This window comes from Trachemys scripta, chromosome 10, assembly GCF_013100865.1.
Source record: "Trachemys scripta elegans isolate TJP31775 chromosome 10, CAS_Tse_1.0, whole genome shotgun sequence".
NCBI lineage: Eukaryota > Metazoa > Chordata > Testudines > Emydidae > Trachemys > Trachemys scripta.
The window spans coordinates 10,158,172-10,179,564 of record NC_048307.1 but is presented as its reverse complement, the minus strand read 5'-3'; the positions used below and the strand labels follow the sequence as shown (position 1 = coordinate 10,179,564).

At 37.5% G+C, this 21,393-nt stretch overlaps 1 protein-coding gene across 2 annotated transcripts in view; it reads left to right on the top strand.

Moving 5' to 3' along the window:
- SDK1 (sidekick cell adhesion molecule 1) overlaps positions 1-21,393 on the top strand; it is a 646,617-nt gene that overhangs the window by 238,876 nt on the left and 386,348 nt on the right. For both annotated transcript variants that reach the window (XM_034784003.1, XM_034784002.1), the window contains exons 3-4: positions 13,884-13,990; positions 18,742-18,889. In XM_034784003.1, the coding sequence (XP_034639894.1) occupies positions 13,884-13,990; positions 18,742-18,889 (255 nt within the window). The remainder of the gene's footprint in view (positions 1-13,883; positions 13,991-18,741; positions 18,890-21,393) is intronic.

Sequence of the window (21,393 nt, the reverse complement as noted above, 5' to 3'; positions counted from 1 at the left end):
TAATACAGCCAATCAAAATTCACCCTACAGCAGTTTCCAAGGTAACGAACACATAGTTATTAGAATATAAGACTGCACATGTTGAAAGAAAGCCAAACAAAAAAATATGGGTAGCATTTCTTCTTTTTATTAAAAAAAAAAAAGATTTTGTATTTTTGTAATTTTATTCAAATTGGTAAAATAGTAATACAATGCAAACTGATAAACTCTATGACACCAAGCTTCATGTTGGCCACTTGAATACTTTACGTGACATATATATTTTCCTAGATTCGGGTTTTTTGAAATTGGGTTTTATGTCATTTAGAATAAATTAAATGCAATTAATAAAATGAAGTTTGCTAATCTAAAAGTTGTCACTTTCACCTATTTCCATTTCTCTACTCCCTCCTTTTACTCTTTCTTCATAAAACCATAGAAAGTAGAAATGAGGGAGCCCTATTAAGTCTTGTGGATCCTTTAGCAATACAGGATTGTTACCTATCAAGTATGCCTCCATCTTTCTTGGATTATTTTTTGGATTTTATCTCCATGTCATTATTGTTTTTCTGTTTCCTTTGCACCTTGCAAAGCAAGGAATTTTAGAACATACAGTCCCTACACTTATGTAGGCCACACCTCTTTTTGCAAACATGTAGTGGAGCAGAAATGTGCATTACAGGGCTCTGCTGGCCACATTGTGGCCACCTTTGCAGTATACAGAGTTGCTGCAAGTGGAGTATTATTTTAGAAGACAGTTGCCACCAGAGTAGACATATAGAAGGAAGTGCTACCGTTTTCTATTAATCAGATAAGTGACAGTAACTCACAAGGGAACATTTTCTCATCATCTCTCCTTCACCTCTACTCTCAGGAGTATGTTTTGTAGTTCACAACACTGGTTGTTTTTCTACCTCTTAAGATAGTTGTTCACTATGGAATGGGTCCATTTTAATTCCATTTATACTTTCAACTTTGTTTGAAGGGCTGCAGTGCTTTGGGGCTGTTTGTGGCAATACTGGAACGACCATTTCATCACAAAGCATTCAACACACACACAAACTGCTGCAGCTGCACCACTTGCAGTAGTAGAACACTGTAAATCTGAATACTGAAGTGAAATCACTTTGCTCTGCTTCCTGCACTGGATAGTCTCTTTGCAGTATCTCATGCCTGCATCCCAGCTTCTCTTCTTTCAGACAGTAACGATCCAGCCAAATTACAAACCAGCAGACTGTAGCATATCTATGGAATAAAGCCTGTTCCCTCTACTGAAGAATATAATAAGCTAAGTGTTAAATTTTTCTACATTATCTACTTTATTGACATGAAAAGAGGTTAGTGCTATCCCATATGCCTATGTTTTGGACCCTTCCAATTTCTCCTCCACCATCACTCAAAAATTCAGTAGATCTGAGGTTCTTGGAAGAAAGAGGTATTCTTGGCTTAAGTCTTATCTACTTCTTTTGGGACTAGCTCTGTTAACGTCTTCATCCAGATTTATTCTTGTCTAGTATAGAAAGACAAATCTAAATTTCCTTACTGTGTATAAACTTAGGTAGACCTATAATTTCTTCTGATTAAGCCCAGGAAAGGGTTTCTTCTATAACTTTCATTTTTACCCCCAAGGGATCTTACTGTGGAGGAAAGAAGCTTACTTTTCCCCAAAACCAGTGGTTTTGTACTGCCTAGAACATGTGGGTTTGGGTAATAATTTTTGGGGAATAATTAACAGAATTCCCTGTATCCTCTCTCAATATAGTAAATGCCAGTAATCTGCCTTCTACCCCAAAGAAAGGAATGCTTATGGAGACATTCGGAGTCTCTACTTCCACATCGACTCTACTTCTGTTTGCACTTCCCCTAAACATTAAGGGATTCTACTTTATATGGGACCACTTATGGTTGAACAGTTTTGTGAATGCCAGCTATTCAGATATGTCAAAATATGCTGAACACACTCCATGGTATGTGTTAGTTAGCTTATAAAATGGAGATTTTAAATATTTTTTTCAGAAGAAAACATCTAATAGGATGATTAATCACAGCAGGAAGCATGAGCATCGCTGAGTCAGTTGATTGACAGGAGCAAAGTTGACTGCAGTGTATCAGCAGCAGGGAAGCTGGTAGAAGGATCAGAAAACACTAACTGTCACTTAAGGGGTAAGAAGGAAGAGTGTACGGGGAGGGCAGGACCTGGGACCTCTCGGGTGGTATTGAAAGGCAGAGAGTAGGACTCAAGAACATTAGAGATGCTAGGGTGAGTGAGAAACTTCTTATTTTCTGCCCCTTGAAAAAATCTGAATAAGAATATGTCGGACACATGTGAACTGAAACAAAAAGTTCAGATTGCCATGGTATTCAGTATTCAGATTTGCACACATCTGTAATAAATTAAAACAAAAATTATCATTTTACCATGTACTGGTCTTGTAACAAACTCAGATCAGTGGACTGTAACAGTGTGTGTGTGTGTGTGTGTGTTTGTGTTTGTGACCATAAACCTATTACATACACAGTACCTTGTTTCTTATCTTTATATTCAATTTAGTCTAGTGAATTTCAGGCCATGATGTAAGGCATGGTTATTTTATTTAGCACTTAACTGTTCTTGTTTTTCGTATCTAATTAAAGCACATTTGCTACAGCTTTATGTGCTTGAAAAGCTAGTAAAATATGAACTATTAATAATTACAATAACTGTTACATAAAATATTAATTTTGCAAGTCTGTTATTAATTTTAATAGTTCTCCGTAACCCAAGATAAGCACAAAAGGGTTTTGAACTTTTATGCATGGAAAACTTCTAGATTTGCTGTCTTAATATTCATGTGCTCCCCCAGAAAGGTTTTTGTGATGTATGTATGTTGGAATGTATTGCAAGAAAGCCACATTTTGACATAAAGATTTTGGTTGCAGGATTTAAACTTTGGATGTGATATAATTGGTTCTGATTTCATCTCAGGAGATAAATATCCTGGTTAAATAAAGGTTCTTTTTGATGGGAGCTTGAGAGATGCAAACTGGTAATGCCACTGTCTGCCAATCCCCACACATCCTTTATTGGTCTTTTTCCACACCTGGAGTTCAGTAACTATGGACAAGTGGGACTTAAATATCATCCATTCTGACCATGTGATTGAGTTTACATTGCCTCCTCCAAAACCCTTTGCCGATCCCCTTTCAGGGGCCATCCTTATGAGGAGATTCTCAAACAAGAAGCAGAATCAAGGTGCATTCAAGCCCTGGTACCTCTTCAGCATTAGGGGAAGGACTTAACTCAATGTACTTACTAGTACCCAAGAAGAAGGATGGCTGGATACCCATTGTCATTCTCCACTATCTCAACCATTTTATTTCCCATGATGATACAGGCACATACCATCCCTAGAAAAGGACATGTGGGTTGCAGCTCTTGATATAAAGGGCATGTATTTTCACCCTGCTCCCAAATGTATACTCAGGTTCATGGCAGGATTCGACCACTTTAAATACAGAGTAATTGGAGTCTTTGCACGGAGTCTTAACACAAATGATCCTGAATGAACAACTTACATTATACAGGTTAGAAATTCTTTCTTTGTATAATGCTAATTATGTATGCAGAGCATTGTAGTGACTTTGCATACACTAGTTCATCTTACATATTTATAGATTAACCTTATAACTTTGTGGCATGAGATAGACACGTCACAATGAAAAACAAATCAATACTGGCTGATTGAAGTAAGGATATTGGATAATACACATTAGCATGCATCAAGTCTGAACTAGTAGGTCTGAACTTCAGACATCATTTTTCCCCCTTGTTTTTTTCTTTAATTTTTGTTAATTAGAACAAGACTCCTTGGATCCCATCCATTGCCTTTGTCCCAGATTTGTTGAACTTGGAGATTGAAGCAAATGTTATTTAGCTTAACATAAAAAAGTGGTTTTGAGCAGTAGCATGATCTAGTTTTCTACCTGGCAATCTCAGTATTTTGATGTGTTTTTAATTTTAGGGGGCCACATTTTACTTTGACTATATATAAAAGAGGCTAAAGCAGTAGATTCTTAAGGCTCTGGTAACATATTTTGAATAGACATTAGTCTTTCCAACAGCTTTTCTTTTAAAACGAGTATGTTTTTTTCCTGAATTTGCCTTGTATTGGCATCTTTGTGGCCACAGCTATAAAAAGCCTTTCTCCAGTGCTTAATTTGGGCCAGGGTTTGCCAGGGCTGAGCCCTGGTACCTCTAGGCTTAGCAGTTTATATCCCGGCACCTCTGGGTATGCCACGTCAGTTATGAAGGTAAAAAATTGCTTGAGACTTGGGACCTAATTGCTTGAGCTCTGGCATGTCTTTCATTACGAATTAAGCACTGCCTTTCTCCTGCCGCCACACTGTCTTTTAACTTACATGGTGCATTAAAAAAAAATGGAAATTGGAAAAAGTCTTCTAATGAACTAAACTTCAACTTGTAGTTCTGCATAGATCTTTGGTCACGGTTTTGTCCTTGAATCCCAAGATCTCACAATCACTCTGGCTGAGTGAGCCCTTATGTTCTGGAACAGGAGCTTTTTAGGTTTCTTTGATACATGTCACTATCCATCTTGCAATGGAAATCTTCTAGGCAGCTAGTCTCTACTTGGCTGTTCCATTCAAAACAAATAGGCTGTCCATCTTTCTAAATTACTTGCAGAAACTTTAAGTGCCCTGCTGGCATCCAGACAATGGAAATTCCTTTTCTCTTGTGGTTTAGAATGCATACAAAATGAAAGCAAAATAATCTCTTGATCACTGTAAAAATGCTGTTCATTTTGGGGATTAAGTTATATTTGGATCAACTTTCTGCTTATGAATTTTGAAAGTATTATGTTTCTGTCTCTAGCAGAAAATGCTGAAGCTTTGTTAAATGTAGAGAACATAACATAAAATGGCCTTTTTTTGACAGCCGAATGGATAATTATGATTTAAAAAAATAAAAATCAGGTTTTTGGATTACAATATTTTTTAAAAATCCATTTTTATTTATATTTTGATGATTCTCTATGTTCTTCCTATCTCATAGTCTTAGATCACTGAAGCAGATATTTTGTAATTGTTTCTTTAGTTCCTTATTTTAGAATTTTCTGCTAAGTTTCATACATAAAATGCTTATATCTTCTAAAAAAAGGACAAGTCTGGGGCTTTTTTAATATCCTTTCTGTGAGAACTACATAAACTCAAACCCAAAATTGATAAGCAAATATCCCATGCTATATTTTCAACCTACATGACCTTCTGGTATATTGAACTTCCAAAAGTCAAGAAATCTGAAGAGATTCAACCTAGATATGCACCTCTATCAGCATTTGCAGTTTGAAGTCAATGGGACTTGTGCTCCTATGTCACTTGAGTGCTTTTCAAAAACTCACTCTCAGGTGCCTAAATATGGGCTAAAGAGCCTAACTTTAGGTGCCTTGAGGGGCTGGCAGGCAATTAAAAAATTAATTGCAATGAATTGTGCTGTTAAACAATAATAAAATACCATTTATTTAAATATTTTTGGTTGTTTTCTACTTTTTCAAATATATTGAGTTCAATTATAACACAGAATACAAAGTGTACAGTACTCACTTTATATTTATTTTTTATCACAAATATTTGCACTATAAAAAAACAAAAGAACTAATATTTTTCAATTCACCTAATGCAAGTACTGTAGTGCAATCTCTTTATCGTGAAAGTTGAACTTACAAATGTTGAATTATGTACAGAAAAATAACTGCATTCAAAAATAAAGCCATGTAAAACTTTAGAGCCTACAAGTCCACTCAGTCCTACTTCAGTCAATCGCTCTGACAAACAAGTTTGGTTACAATTTGCTGCCCACGTCTTGTTTACAATGTCCCCTGAAAGTGAGAACATGCGTTCTAATGACAGGTTTCAGAGTAGCAGCCGTGTTAGTCTGTATCCGCAAAAAGAAGAACAGGAGTACTTGTGGCACCTTAGAGACTAATAAATTTGTTAGTCTCTAAGGTGCCACAAGTACTCCTGTTCTTTTTTATGCGTTCTAATGGCATTGTTGTAGCCGGCGTCGCAAGATATTTACGTCCCAGATGTGCTAAAGATTCATATGTCCCTTCATGCTTCAACCACCAGATGACATGCATCCATGCTGATGACAGGTTCTGCTCGATAACAGTGCAAAGCAGAGTGGACCGATGCATGTTCGTTTTCATCATCTGACTCAGATGTCACCAGCAGAAGGTTGATTTTCTTTTCTGGTGGTTCGGGTTCTGTAGTTTCCGCATCTGAGTGTTCCTCTTTAAGACTTCTGAAAGCATGCTCCACACCTCGTCCCTCTCAGATTTTGGATGGCACTTCAGATTTTTAAACCTTGCGCTGTAGCTATTTTTAGAAATCTCACACTGGTACCTTCTTTGCATTTTGTAAATCTGCAGTGAAAGTGTTCTTAAAACGAACATGTGCTGGGTCGTCATCCAAGACTGCTGTAACATGAAATATATGGCAGAATGTGGGTAAAACAGAACAGAAGACATACAATTCACCCACAAGGAATTCAGTCACAAATTTAATTAACACATTATTTTTTTAACGAGCATCATCAGCATGGAAGCATGTCTTCTGGAATGGTGGCCAAAACATGAAGGGGCATACAAATGTTTAGCATATCTGGCACGTAAATTCCTTGCAATGCCAGCTACAAAAGTGCCATGTGAATGCCTGTTCTCACTTTCAGGTGACATTGTGAACAACAAGCGAGCAGCATTATCTCCTGTATATGTAAACAAACTTTTTTTCTTAGCGATTGGCTGAACAAGAAGTAGGAGTGAGTGGACTTGTAGGCACTAAAGTTTTACATTGTTTTGTTTTTGAGTGCAGTTATGTAACAAACAAAATCAATATTTGTAAGTTACACTTTCACAATAAAAAGATTGCACTACAGTACTTGTATGAGGTGTATTATCATTTTTACAGGTCAAATATTTGTAATCAAAATAATAATATAAAGTGAACACTGTACACTTTGTGTTCTGTGTTGTAATAGAAATCAACATATTTGAAAATGTAGAAAAACATCCAAAATATTTAATAAATTTCAATTGGCATTCTATCGTTTAACAATGCAACTAATCTTGATTAATTTTTTAATCATGATTAATTTTTTTGAATTAATCACGTGAGTTAACTGTGATTTATTGACAGCCCTAAAAAAAAAAGGCCTATTTTGTGTGTGTGTGTGTGTGTGTGTGTTTAAAAAAATTATATATATATAACCTCATTAATGTATTGGAAGTCTAAATAACTTTTCATTGTTAATGCTGAAGCAATTTTGTTTTGAAATTACAGAGATTTTATACCTCTAAGAGGGAAGTTTTTAATAAAGATGCCATTTTAGCCGCATAATTCTGCAATCACATATGTTCATATTTTAAGACCATGAATTATCCCATGTAAGTCAATCGGACTAGTGACATGAGTAAAGTTACATTCCTGTTTAAGTGTTTGCACAATCAGGGACTTAATTTTCAATATAATATTTATTTCATTTAGCAGTTTGGGAAAATTCAAATACGATTCCCTAGCAGTAGTGGCATTTGAAAACAGTGTTTATAATTTAGTTCTCTATAAATTTGCAATAATTTTCAAATTAGACAAACTTCAAACTGATTGAAATCACCTTGATTTCAGTTGCTCCATCATGTTCGATTGATTAAGGGTGTCAATTAGAGATTAAAATGGAGTTCTGTCTATACTCAAGCATCGACAGGTTTTTTTTCTGACAGGTCATAAGATACTTGCTGGTCTCAGAAATGTCAAGTTATCTAGACAGTGGTAAGGCATTTGCAGGGGTATGGATATGAATATTTTTGATTTACTGGTAATGCCACTAGTTTCTTGGTGCCAGAGATAAAACAAGTGGCATATTTTGTATTGGTAGTGTTCTTTACCCATTCCAAACCTCAGAATATGTAGGTGAATGGGTCAGGTTGGAACATGATTTTAGACTTCCTCCAAATCCATTGAGACTGCAAACTGTCAAAGTTGGACAACTAAGGAGTTAGAGTGCAGCATCTGCTTGAAAATTTAAGATTTAATAGAATCGTAGAATTGTAGGACTGGAGGGGACCTCGAGAGGTCATCTAGTTCAGTGTGGTGTACTCATGGCAGGACTAAGTATTATTTAGACCATCCCTGACAGGTGTTGTCTAACCTGCACTTTAAATTCTCCACAGCCTCCCTAAGCAATTTATTCCATTGTTTAACCACCTTGACAGGAAGTTTTTTCTAATGTTCAACTGCCCTTGCTGCAATTTAAGCCCATTGCTTCTTTTCCTTTAAGGAGAATATTTTTTCTCCCTTCTCCTTGTATCCACCTTCTATGTACTTGAAAACTGTTCTCACGCCCCCTCTCAGTCTTCTCTTCTCCAGACTAAACAAACCCATTTTTTTTTCAATTTTCCCTCATAGGTCATATTTTCTAGACTTCTAGTAATTTTTCTTACTTTTTTCTGGACTTTTTCCAACTTGTCCACATCTTTCTTGAAATGTGGTGTCCAGAACTGGACACAATACTCCAGTTGAGGCCTAATCAGCGTGGAGTAAAGCAGAAGAATTGCTTTTCGTGTCTTGCTTACAACATTCCTGCTGATATACCCCAGACTCAGGTTTGCTTTGTTGCAACACTGTTATACTGTTGACTCATATTTAACTTGTGATCCACTATGACCCGCAGATCCTTTCCCACCGTATTCCTTGCTAGGCAGTCATTTCCCATTTTGTATGTGTGTAACTGATTGTTCCTTTCTAAATGGAGTACTTTGCATTTGTCCATATTGAATTTCATCCTATTTTCTCCAGTTTGTCCAGATCATTTTGAACTTTAATCCTATTCCCCAAAGCACTTGCTATCCCTCTCAGCTTGGTATTGTCCACAAACTTTATAAGTGTACTCTCTATGTCATTATCTAAATCACTGATCAAGATATTGAACAGAACCAGACCCAGAACTGATTCCTGAAGGACCCCATTCAATGTGGTCTTCCAGCTTGACTGTGAACCACTGAAAATTACTCTCTGGGAACGGTCTTGCAACCAGGTATGCACCCATCTTATAGTAGCTCCATGTAGGTTGTATTTCCCTAGTTTGTTTGTGAGAAGGTCATGCGAGACAGTATCAAAAGCCTTCCTAAAGTCAAGATATATCATATCTACCACTTCCCCCCATCTACAAGGCTTGTTACCCTGTCAAAGAAAGCTATTAGGTTGCTTTGACAAGATTTGTTCTTGACAAATCCGTGCTGACTGTTACCTGTCACCTTATTATCTTCTAGGTGTTTTCATGAAGTAGACTTTCTTTAGGTACCAGGACTACCTGGAGTCTTGTCAAGCTTTCTTGGAAATGAGGAAGATTGAATTACACACATTTGTCTCTTTCTTCACAGGGCACCAAACATATATTTAATGCTAGAAAAATCTTTATGGCTGGGGCATTGCTGTCCATATTTCAGTTCTCTTTGAGAGGGTATTCTGTAATGAGGTCTTGACATGGCAATAAGGAAAATGACTCTGAGCAAATGACCACTGCATAAAAGATAATGCCTGGCTAAATTTGGAGATTGCCTCCAGGGGCTGGCTTGGATTCATGGATCCACAGATATTCAGGAGTACTTAGGGAAGTATAAGAAGAATGTCTTCTCCCCTACATCTGTTACCACTGAGGTTTGGAACTGATGATAATAAAACTTGAATTTATATTCCCTTTGTCTGAGACTGAAAGTTCTCAGAACATAAGTTCTGTTCTTATGATGTTTCTGGCAGAAGGCTGGAGAAGAAAAATATTCCTGAGATTAAGAGTCTTTCCAGTCCTGAATAGCAGATGCCTTTCATAGGGAGTCTGGTTAGTCATTTTTGTAAACCAAGATCTGAGCAATAAAAGTTGGCAAGCATAAGCACTAGTCTCTGTGATCAAGAGTCACATCACTGGCTCCCCACGGCACTGTGAATGAAGTTCAAAAATCTTGTCCTTGCTTTTAAGGTTCTACATCATAAAGTTCCTGTCTAGATCTCTTTCCCTGTCTGTTTAGCATTCTTCCCCTTAACCTCCCGACATGCAGCCAATCCCCCAGTTACACCAACCTGGATTCCCGTTTCATCTGCTTCCATAAAAGGCTTTTTGCCTTCTTTCATGCTGCCACTTGCTCATGAATCACCGTTCCAAAATATTTTGGAGCCTTTTGCCTCATTCAGATCGCTTCTAAAAGCATATTATTGGAGCATTATCTACAGAAAGAGACCCATGTTTACACTCAAAACACAAACTAACAAAAATATGTTGAACCCACATTACATATGTATATCTAAACCCAAAGACTGTGGAATCGGCTCTGTAATCATCTCCTTCTTAATCTCTCCTTCCCAATGTATGTTACAGCCTTACTTGACTGATCCATCATCCTGACTGTAATAAGTTTGGGGCAGGGACTTCTCTCTTTCTTTTTTAATTCCTTTGCAGCATATGGGAGTATTTATTATTATTTTATTATCTAACACTTATATTGTGATAGCATCTAAAAGCCACAACCAGGCACTGTATAAACATATAATGAATGACAATCACTGCTCCAAAGTGTTTACAGTCCCAAAAGACAAGACCTAGCAGGTGGATGAGATAAACAAGCAGACTGGGGTGGGAAAATGAGGTAGCAAATACATATTTATGGATACAATGAAATAACTAACAATAGTTATGGTATAGTTATTATGTCAAATTTAACCATTACCAGAAACTGATGGTATCTGAATTCAAGGGTTCAATTTGCCATTTTAAGACTGTGGGTGCTTCTGAAAATGAAAACCTGCCTAAATCACAAAGCCATCCTTCCATCCCTTCATGAGGACTTGATGGTGTAGGTTCCATTGTTGAAATAGCAGCATCCACCTTTGGAGCTACTGCCCAGAACCTGTATTGGGAAATGGAAAAGAGGTATATAGACTTTCCCTGAATATAACATAAACAAAATGCATTTCCACTGACATGATCAATAACCACAGGATGCAGGTGGACATCACAATTCAAGTGTGGAGGCAGTAAATGAATGTAATTATGTGGGATCATACATATCCAACCAAGGAGGCTACTCCAAAGAAATCTGAAGACTACAGATAGCTTGCTCAGCCATTGCCCCCCTTACAAAAGTGTGGAAAAACCATGGCATCTTGAAATGTATGGAGGTTCGACTAATGAAAAGCTTAGTTTTTTCCATAGTGACTTACTGATGTAGTTCCTGGGAAACTAATGCTTCTGACAAGAAGAAAATTGAAGTCATTGAGATGTGGTGCTGGTGAGGACTCTTGCATCTTTTTTGGACAAAAAAAGAAAACAAATGCTTGTTAGAAGTATTATTAAAGAGAAATGTTGGAAATCAACAAATGCAAACTTACATACTTTGGTCACATCAGGCATAGAAATGGAAATAACCTTGAGAAAGTTATCACGGAAAGCATGGTGATGGGTCATCATAATAGGGGACAGCTGGCAGAGAGATGGATAGATGGTTTGCAGCAGATCACTTGGAGGTCAGCTGAGTGTGTGACGTTAGAGATGGATTGAGAATGCTTCAAAAAATTCTACTATGTCACCAGTATTCAGACCCAAATAAATAGGCTTTACACTTAAATTGAAGAGCCTAGAGCTAAAGTTTTGGACCTGTTTGAAAACTATCAGGGGGTAGCCGTGTTAGTCTGTATCTACAAAAACAACAAGGAGTCTGGTGGCACCTTAAAGACTAACAGATGCCTGCATCTGTAACTTTCACTCTATGCATTCGAAGAAGTGAGGTTTTTACTCACGAAAGCTTATGCCCAAAATAAATCTGTTAGTCTTTAAGGTGCCACCAGACTCCTTGTTGTTTTTGTTTGAAAACTGGATGTTAGAGGAACTGAGAGATCTTCTCCTTTTTAAAAGAAAAGATTTAGTAGGTTTCTGAGACACTTTTAAAATTTGTTCATAATCCACTAGAGAGTAACAGAATGATCCCCCCCAAAGTGTGGGAAACTAACTCTCTCTTGTACATCCAGTTGCATTTAGGAGTTCCATTCCTGTGCTGGATATTTGGTAGGTGAATGGGGTTGGAAAGGAAAAAGACCAATGGCTTAAGTCTGCTGCATTGGGTTATAAGTTGTGTAACAACTCCCTGCCATGGTATACTTGCTTCAAGTGTAAGCAGATAGCTGCATCATTTTAGACCATATGCTGCAAAGATTTCATGGTAGGTTTGTGCCAGAAAGCGTGTCTCCACTTGCCCTACTTGACAAATGGTAAGACAGTAAATCCAGAGTTAGAAGCTACCCCTTAGGTGGGTTTAGATGGTTTCTTCTTTGTAACCTTTAAAGGGTTTTCTTTCCTCCAGCCAACAATCACACTAGAAGTGTTTTCATTCTGATACACAAATAAGTCTGAGAAAAGGACGTCAAAGCAGCACACTTCTGATCCACTCAATCTGTTCTACTGTCAGGAAAACTAGCTCTGCAGCCCTGGCTTGGTGCAGGTGAACACAGGAAAAATGGGTGTTTTAATTTTGACTCCATTTAAAACACAAGGGGAAGAAATCAATATTGGCCAAACAGAAAATTACAAAATATTTTAGAAAAAGTAAAATAGATTTTAGCTTGTAAGAGCTATAAACTATAAAGAAAAACTAACAATAAAAATGACTTGTCAATGTCCAGTTAAATCAGACTCAATTTTTGTGGTTTATGGTGTTCCGCTTTAGTCTTCTGCTTAGCAAAAGAGAAAAAAATCAGTCATATATTTGATCGCTGAAACTTGTTGATTTTAATTTATTGATTGTGGGCTACCTTACCTAGATACAAATGTGTATTTAGCGATAATTATGATACAGTAATCATAGCTGGTGACTCAGTTCTATATTTATTTTAAAAAATGACTTTCCCCACCTCCCTCATTTTCATTGCATCTGATTCTGTTCATGGATTTCGTGTGTGTGTGTGTGTGTGTGTGTGTGAGAGAGAGAGAGAGAGAGAGAGAAAATGAACACCTTTTCCTGTATTGGAATAAAATTTTAAAGATTAAAATTCAGCAGTATTATTTTCCCTTATCTTTTCATAAAGGGTTTTATTAATCCTGCCATAAGATCTCCAGAGGTGACCGGAGGGAATATGTACTTTGATTAATATTTGTTTAATGAAGGATTATTTATATTACTCAGGTGTTTTATTCACATTTAAATTGTACCTATCAGCTCATTTTCAGGTTGACTAGTCGGATATAGTTGAATGAAGAAGATGAACAATTAGTAGACTAAGTGACTTTTAAAGTGTGCTGAGAGGCAGAGCAAATACAATATATAATGCACCTTGTTTGCTCCAGTACTCTTATGAGTTAAGTTGGTCACATAGTATAGTAAAAGACGTTTCCATACCTGAATTTTAATGTTGTTAGAAAGCTTTCCCAATTTAGATTTCTGTTTTGTTATAGCACCTCTGGGAAAAGTATTAGACTTCTCTTGCCTTATGGATGAAGGTAAATTGAGTTGAGGGAAAAACTCAAATCAATACTACTAGGCGAAATGTTGAGTCTAGTTAGTCTTATCATAAATGGATCTTAAGACTGAAAGTTTGCCATACAATTCAAATATTTCATTCTTGAATATCATGGGATCATTGATAATTTGAGAGTGCATGTCATTTATCCATTTTTGCTCATGGGAAAGAGGTGCAAGATGTGCATGAGGCAATGTAAAATGTTAGAGTAGGATGCAGAAACTCATCACAAAATTTAAGAGTGGATAGGACACTCTTCTTAAGGCATAACCTATTTTTGGAAATAGATAGTAACATTTTCATCCATAACAGAGGATATGTTATAACTCTGCCTTTCTCTTTGTGTCTCACAGATACATTATCCCAACCTTGCAGAGGTCTCATGCTGGGTTTTATCAATGTGTGGTGCGGAACAGGATGGGGGCGCTCTTACAAAGGAAATCTGAAGTTCAAGTGGCATGTATGTGTTAACTTATTAACAAACCAATTAAGTTTTATGTGCAGGAAGAACAATATAGTAATAATGTTTGTCAATTCATTATAGGTATGTCTTGAGATAAGTCATATGTTTAAAAAGTTGCAAGAATTTCACATTGACAGTGGTTGCCATCTGGTAGCAAAGTTCGAACTGTCGCAGTGTGAAATATTTGCAGCAAGTATTGAATCACTCAAACCGAGACTGGATTAGAGGCTTGCTATGTTTTATCTTCCAAATCCCATGGCTTACTGCACAGCCAGTAAGCAGGGCTGACTTCCCCTTCACACACAACTGCAGTAGACATAATCAGACCAGGTAAAGCCAGGGCCTTCTGGGAAAGGAAAAAGAGGGATCTGAAAAAGTGGTTTCAAAGGGGAGACAATATTTTGGGGCTAAACTATGGAGAAATGAGCCCTCCAAAAAACTAAAATGGCACAAATGTGGAAGAATAATGGAGGGAGTCGACAGTTTAAAATATAGCTGAGTTTTTAGTGTGTTGGAAGTAAAGAAAGAAACTTTGACCACCAAGCAAGGAACAAGAATTTAGTGGAACTCCATAAGGATTGTGAGACATGGTGATACCTTGGTGATTATGGCCAGCAAAGACACTACTCTCTGAGAGAGAGGGACAGATTGCCTTCTCAAATGAATCAAAACACACAAAAAGGAGCTTTGAAGCTGATTTGTCATGTAACTGATATAAAGGGCAGGCAAGCACTGATTGTTCTTGCTTTCTGTGTCTTCCAATTTTAGCAACAGCCCCTACTTGCAATGCCTTGCTCCTGGAGGGAAATATGGAGGAAAGATGTATCTCAATATAGTTCAGTTTAAACACTCTCTACTCAAAGGAGTACCGAGAAAGGCCTCCTAAGAATCCATAACAGTTCTATGGTACTGTCAGGACCTTGCAGGAGAAGAAGGAACCCTATATAATTCCCTAGCTAACATGCTAAGCCTAGTGGAGTCCTACCTGCCCCTGGGTTTAGTATAAGGCTGGCTACATCAGAAGATGGAGGATTTCCATCTGCTGCTGTTTGTGGGGGAAAGGATGTCAGACAAATTTCTAGCCCCAACATGATTCTTTTCGTTGGGAGACAGTCACCCTACCTGCCAGTCCTCTCTTCCTGGTCTCCAACAACAGAAAATGGAAAGAGTAGACAGTTGTCACACTCATTCCCACACCCCTTCAAAGACTCTTGGGAGGGAGACAACTGGAAACAGCAGGAGGATAATAGGAGAACACCATGCCTTTCCCTGAAGACACCAATGATAGAGGCTCTAGAGCATGAAGGAGGCAGGGGGCTATTAGGAAGACAGCTAGAGACAATCCGAGAAAGAGAGAGGTGGGATGTTGCCTTGGAGGTTCCAGGTAATCACTCTTGCAATAGAAAATTAATGGGTTTGTTCACAGTCAATACCTCACTAACCAAACTCAGAGATTCTGTTCCTGAACATGATTGTGAACCAAATCTTGTAGGATGTTCATATCTGTAGACTGTAGTTCAGAATACAAAGGCTGTCAAACTTGACCTCCGATTTGATTTTTGACTTTCACTTGGAAATGTTAGTTGATTTTCTCAATCATTGGTGCTGAGTTACCTGACTTGACTTGTAAGATATGAAAGAGGTCATAATTCAGTGTACTTTTGCTCTTGTTTCTTGCATTAACGTCTAGAAAATATAAATCAGATAACTTGTTTGAAAGTATTTTTAAAGACTTAAACTGTGATCAATACATTACTCTTTAAAAAGTATTTTTGAACATATGCCAGCTTTGGACTTAAATTCAGCTTGTTACTTCCAGTCCTCCTCCTTTCACCAAAACAATAGGATTCTTTTGAAGTAAATATTTCAAAATCTATAAGTAAAATACCTTTTGTTTGTAACACTACATGTTAGCTGTCTGATGCATAGGATACTGTTCCTCAGGGTACATAACTGGAAGATCAGCAATAATAAAATGGATAATGCTTGATAAATGGAAGTAAGATTAAGTAGATGAGTTGAATTCTTTATTAGTCATAACCATTTTCAAGTAAGTGATTAGACTGAATAACTGTGTCATAAGGGAAAATGCATAGGATTTTCTTTCCTGTACTTTAAAATGAAAAGTGGTAATGAGAATAATAAGTTGCATTTATGCAATGTTTTACAAAGTTCAAGTAATTTATCCCTTAAAACATCAGTCTCAATAAGCATTCTTATTATCTCAGTTTTACAGATATGGAGATTGACACAGAGGGTTTAAGCGACTTGCCCAAGGTCATACAGCAAATCAATAGCAAAATTGAGATTATGACTTGTGGACTGAGCATGGAATTGGGATTTCCCAAGAGCATGTTGCAGTGGCATAGTGATTTTTCAGAACATAAAAGTGCTATAAAATTGTTTTCCAATAAAAAAAAAAGAGAGAGAAGACAGGAGTAGAGGAGATAAAGCATGAACTGTAATAGCACAACTAGAATTGTGTTGTAAGGATAAATTTGAGCGTCTCTATTCTGATGGTTATACCCAAATGATCAATAAATGCAATTTCACAAAAACCAGTGAATTCCCGAATCAGACATATCCTTAGAAGCACAACTTCCATCTCAGAAGGACAGAATGAGTCCTGCTCATTTTAGTCTGGTTAGAATTGTCTCTAATAGCAATCCCGCAAGATGTGATGTTCTACACCTATAATCAAATGGTACCCAAGAAAGGTATGAAATTCTTTCCTACCTTCGAAAACAAACAATAAAAATTACAGAAATTATTTCTCATTTGGTTTTCACAACTGAATGTCCCCTGATTAGTATACATGAGGGACAAATATGTCAGCCACAGTATAAAATAGCTTTTGAAAAATCACTTTGATTGTTGAATTATCTCTGTAAAATACGATCATTAAAATTGAATTCTATTGTAGTATTAATCTGTCACCATTATATTTAATAATATTAAATGCCAAAAGGCCAATTTTGGTAACAAGAGTCTGAATTACTGTAAATCAACACAAATCTGGAAACTCAGCACCCAAGGTTAAGATCTGTTCCTACAGAGTAAAATAACTTAAAATATCATAGAAGTTTAAAAAAAATGTGTTTAATACCCAAGGGACTGGATTTCTGTACCTAGTAGTGACTGCTGCTATCTTATGACTAATCATTTGCAAAACTTTAATTTTCAAATCTAAATTGTTTTAAGCAATGTGCACGCAAGACAGCACCTCAAACTTTGTAGTGTTTTACTGTTGTCACTTTTACAGTATAAAAGTCCTCCAATTTTTTTCAGTTTATGCTCATAAAAATTAGTTGAGATATAAATGAATGGAAAAAGATGTTTACAAAAAAAATGCTGACCAGTTCTTTTGGGGCTTAAAATGCCTGAATTCAGAAGGCTAGACTAGTCACATGACAGTGAGATTAATTAGAATTACCTACGTGATTCAAAACTTCTTTTCAAGTAGGCGATCTGATTAGTTATAAACAAAAATACATGAAGCAACAGTGCTGATTATGTCTGAATAAGTAGCTTGAAAATCACAAAAGATGATTAAAACCCTTTGAAAAATACCATGTTTTTTCTTCCTGCTTTTGTTTGTTTTTAGTCTCTTACTTCCATCCTTAGACAGGGCTGCAGGTTCGTGCTCTTCTACCCTCCCTGCATCCCTTTCTGCTACAGATAACTTGAATACCGGCCCGTTGGCATCCCTTTCTGCTACAGATAACTTGAATACCGACCCGTTGGCCTTTGGGATATGGGAATTCAGTGGGGAAACCAATTTATTAATTTAAAGAAAAATGAAATGCATACTGGTTTTTAGATGGCAGAAGAGTAGAAACATGGAGCTCAGTGACAAAGCTCAAAAGACAAAACAAAAACAGGAAGAAAAAATGCAGTGTTTTTTTAATGGACTTCCAACTCGTTGGTCCTTGCCTATAAAACTGTAAGCTAGATGAGTGCACTTGTGGGAGGACCCATAGTAGAAATACATAGATGGGGTGTTCGGTCATGGAAGGAGGCCACAGCTAATGAAGAACCCACAGCTAATGAAATATTGCAGATGTGAATCTGATTGCCTACTGGTGTGACTAGACTATGATACAGCTATGCCTGTGGGTGTAACAATAGACTGAAGGAGTATCATGACCAGAAACACTTGGGAGCAAGAAAACTGTGCTAAAGACATCATAAAACATTTACACTACTTTTGCATTTACATTACGAACTATTTTATCCAGTGTAAGAATATATTCCAAAAGTATTTGTACATTAAAAATGACACTTTCTGGTTTAAAAAAAAAGTCAGTTATTACAATAGAATCATAGAATCATAGAATATCAGAGTTGGAAGGGACCTCAAGAGGTCATCTAGTCCACCCCCCTGCTCAAAGCAGGACCAATTCCCAGCTAAATCATCCCAGCCAGGGCTTTGTCAAGCCGGGCCTTAAAAACCTCCAAGGAAGGAGACTCCACCACCTCCCTAGGTAACGCATTCCAGTGTTTCACCACCCTCCTAGTGAAATAGTTTTTCCTGATATCCAACCTGGACACATTAAATCGTGCAGCAATGCTTGTGTGCTCTGGAGGTACTCTGTTTTCCCTTGTGCCTCACCACGCACCTGAAATCTTCATTAATCAACACTATAGTCATATCTTTTTGCTTAGTTACGGCAATGCCATTGACTCTGATGCCTTTAAAAAAAAAGAGACAAAACTTCCAGAACTTTGAATATAACTTTTCTCTTCAGATATGGGAAATTTCATGGACACAGACCAGAGAAAAACAGTGTCACAAGGACAAGCTGCAGTTCTTGAATTCCTGTACATCATCAGCTATCCCAGACCACAAGTGACTTGGTTTAGAGATGGCCACAAGATTATTCCAAGCAGCAGAATGTAAGTTGATGTGAAGTTCAAAAAATTAAAGATGTGAAATCTGACTAATTACATTTGATAACAGCTTACATTTTAAGCAGACTAAATAAGGTTTAAAGAAAACGAAGTAGTCTAGCTCATCCCCAGTTTGAGATAAATGGCTATTTCAAGACTGGCTCTGAAATTTTTAAATAATTCAACAAAATAATTCATGTGATCTTAATGGTTGTTGTACTGCAGCAGGCAGTGGTAGTGGAGAATGGCTGCTTTCTCCTCCTCCCATTCATTTTCATGGTGTGCTTCAGAGAAGTAAGTGTTTGTCCCTAGATTGTATTTACTTGAATGCACTAATTTAATGAATGCTGGTATTTACTTATAAGGCTGCACTTTATTTTGAGCTCTGCTTGATGCTATTTTCCTTGACAACAAAACTGTAATCACTGATTATTTCTCTTTATCTTTTTATCCTACTGGCAGTTTTATTTCCTTTGGTCTAATTAGCAGTTCATCCACTCATGGCAAGGTTGTTGCACCGTGATTAGCTAAGCATTATCTCAAGGTGTATTAGTTTATCCCTTACTTAAGACATTTAAAATGCCAATGTCTATCATTACACTCATGCATTTATTTAAAGCTTTGTGTGGTCAGCTGGAGCATTTAAATTTTTTTTTGTCCCTGCCTCCTTGTCAAATTGAATAGAGAATTACTGGGTTATCAAAGTTTTTGGAGAATGAGAATTTCTAAAGGATCCAGTAGCTGGCAGCTTGTGGTGAGAGATATTTTCTGGTTCCAGGATGGCTGCTGAGTGCTAAGAGTTCTTAGTAGGGAAAAACGGCTTTTGAGTTTGACTTTTAATTTGTAGAGTCATACTGTGTTCTAAGAGCATAAGATCAGCCATACTGGGTCAGAACAATGGTCCATCTAGCCCTGTGTCTCTGACAGTGGCCAGTGCCAGATGTTTTAGAGAGTATGAACCAGACCCAGGCAATTTCAAATGTTCCATCCCCTGTCATCCTGTCCCACCTTCTGGCAGATGGAGGTTTAGGGACACCTGGAGAATGAGGTTGTGTCCCTAATCTTGGCTAATATTTTACTGCAGTCCATTTATACACTTTTTAAACATAAAAGCTAGTGCTCTTTTGAAAGTCAGTTGGATTAATGTGGTAAAGGATGTGGAGCAGCTCTGTAATGAGTTATGAATATACAGCCTGCTAATTGGGGTAGTTACTATATGGCTATATTCTATATATATTGTATATATTCTATACTATATGGCTATATTGGAATGTTTAGTGTATATATATGTTGGTTTAGTTTAATAGCAGATTGTTGGGGAAACAAACTGGAAACAGAAACAGTAGTTCCAGATGAAACACCTCCTGGTAAACACTTCAGTGGGGCTAAGAGACAATGCCTGAACTCTTACCTGTGAGGAATATACTCATTGACACCAGCCAAGTTACAAAGCTTGTTTGCCAACGCTGGGAACAAACAGTCCAAAAGAGCTACAGGCAGCTAAAAAGTCTCTGTCCAGAAGTCAGGCATTTGTTTGGGTGCTGTTTGCAGGGAACCGATTGACACAAGCAGATACCTGTTTGCATGTCTAAAGAAGCAAAGCTTTCTTAGGCCTTCCATCACAGGGTGGGGGAGCTTTAAGTAAGACAGATATGCATATAGGCTGGCTGTTTATTTTAAAATCCTATTTCTCGTATCTTATGCTGTTTCCAACTGTTAGGATTAAACAGTACTTTGATTTAAGAAGGCTGTTTTGCATCCCTGTGTTAACCACTGGTCACAAGCCCCTGACAGGAAGAACTGCAGGTGTTGAACCTAGTCAGACCTATTGGGATAAGTGCAGTAGATACGCAGGGTACCGGTCTAAGGTCTGGTCTATACTACCCGCCTGAATCGGCGGGTAGAAATCGACCTCTCGGGGATCGATTTATCGCGTCCCATCGGGACGCGACAATCGATCCCCAAATCGGCGCTCTGACTCCACCAGCGGAGGTGGTAGTAAGCGCCGCCGACAAAAAGCGGCAGACGTGGTTTTTGCAGCCGTCCTCACAACGGGGTAAGTCGGCTGCAATACGTCGAATTCAGCTACGCTATTCACGTAGCTGAATTTGCGTATCTTAAATCGACTCCCCGCTGTAGTGTAGATGTACCCTTAGAGTGGGAGAATCACAGGATTCCACCTTGAGAGAAGTGAAGGCATGAAATCTGAGACCTGGGGAGAGGGGGGATACAGTCAGAGGCTAGAGAAGATATCAGAGGTGCAGCTAGCCCTCTAACTATGACAAATGTGTAATGCCTCCCTTATGGGGACTGAACTAATTGCCTCGGGGTAAAAGTTTTCTGAGCAGCAGCCCTCCAGTTTTAAATAAGGCCTTATATACACACAAGTTGTAGCAATTTAACTGAATCAGTTTAGAAACTGATCTGGTTAGATTGTTTTGATCCTTTGTGTGGATGCTCTTAAATTGGTTTGAGTGCCTTATATTCCTAAATCAATACAAATCACTTTA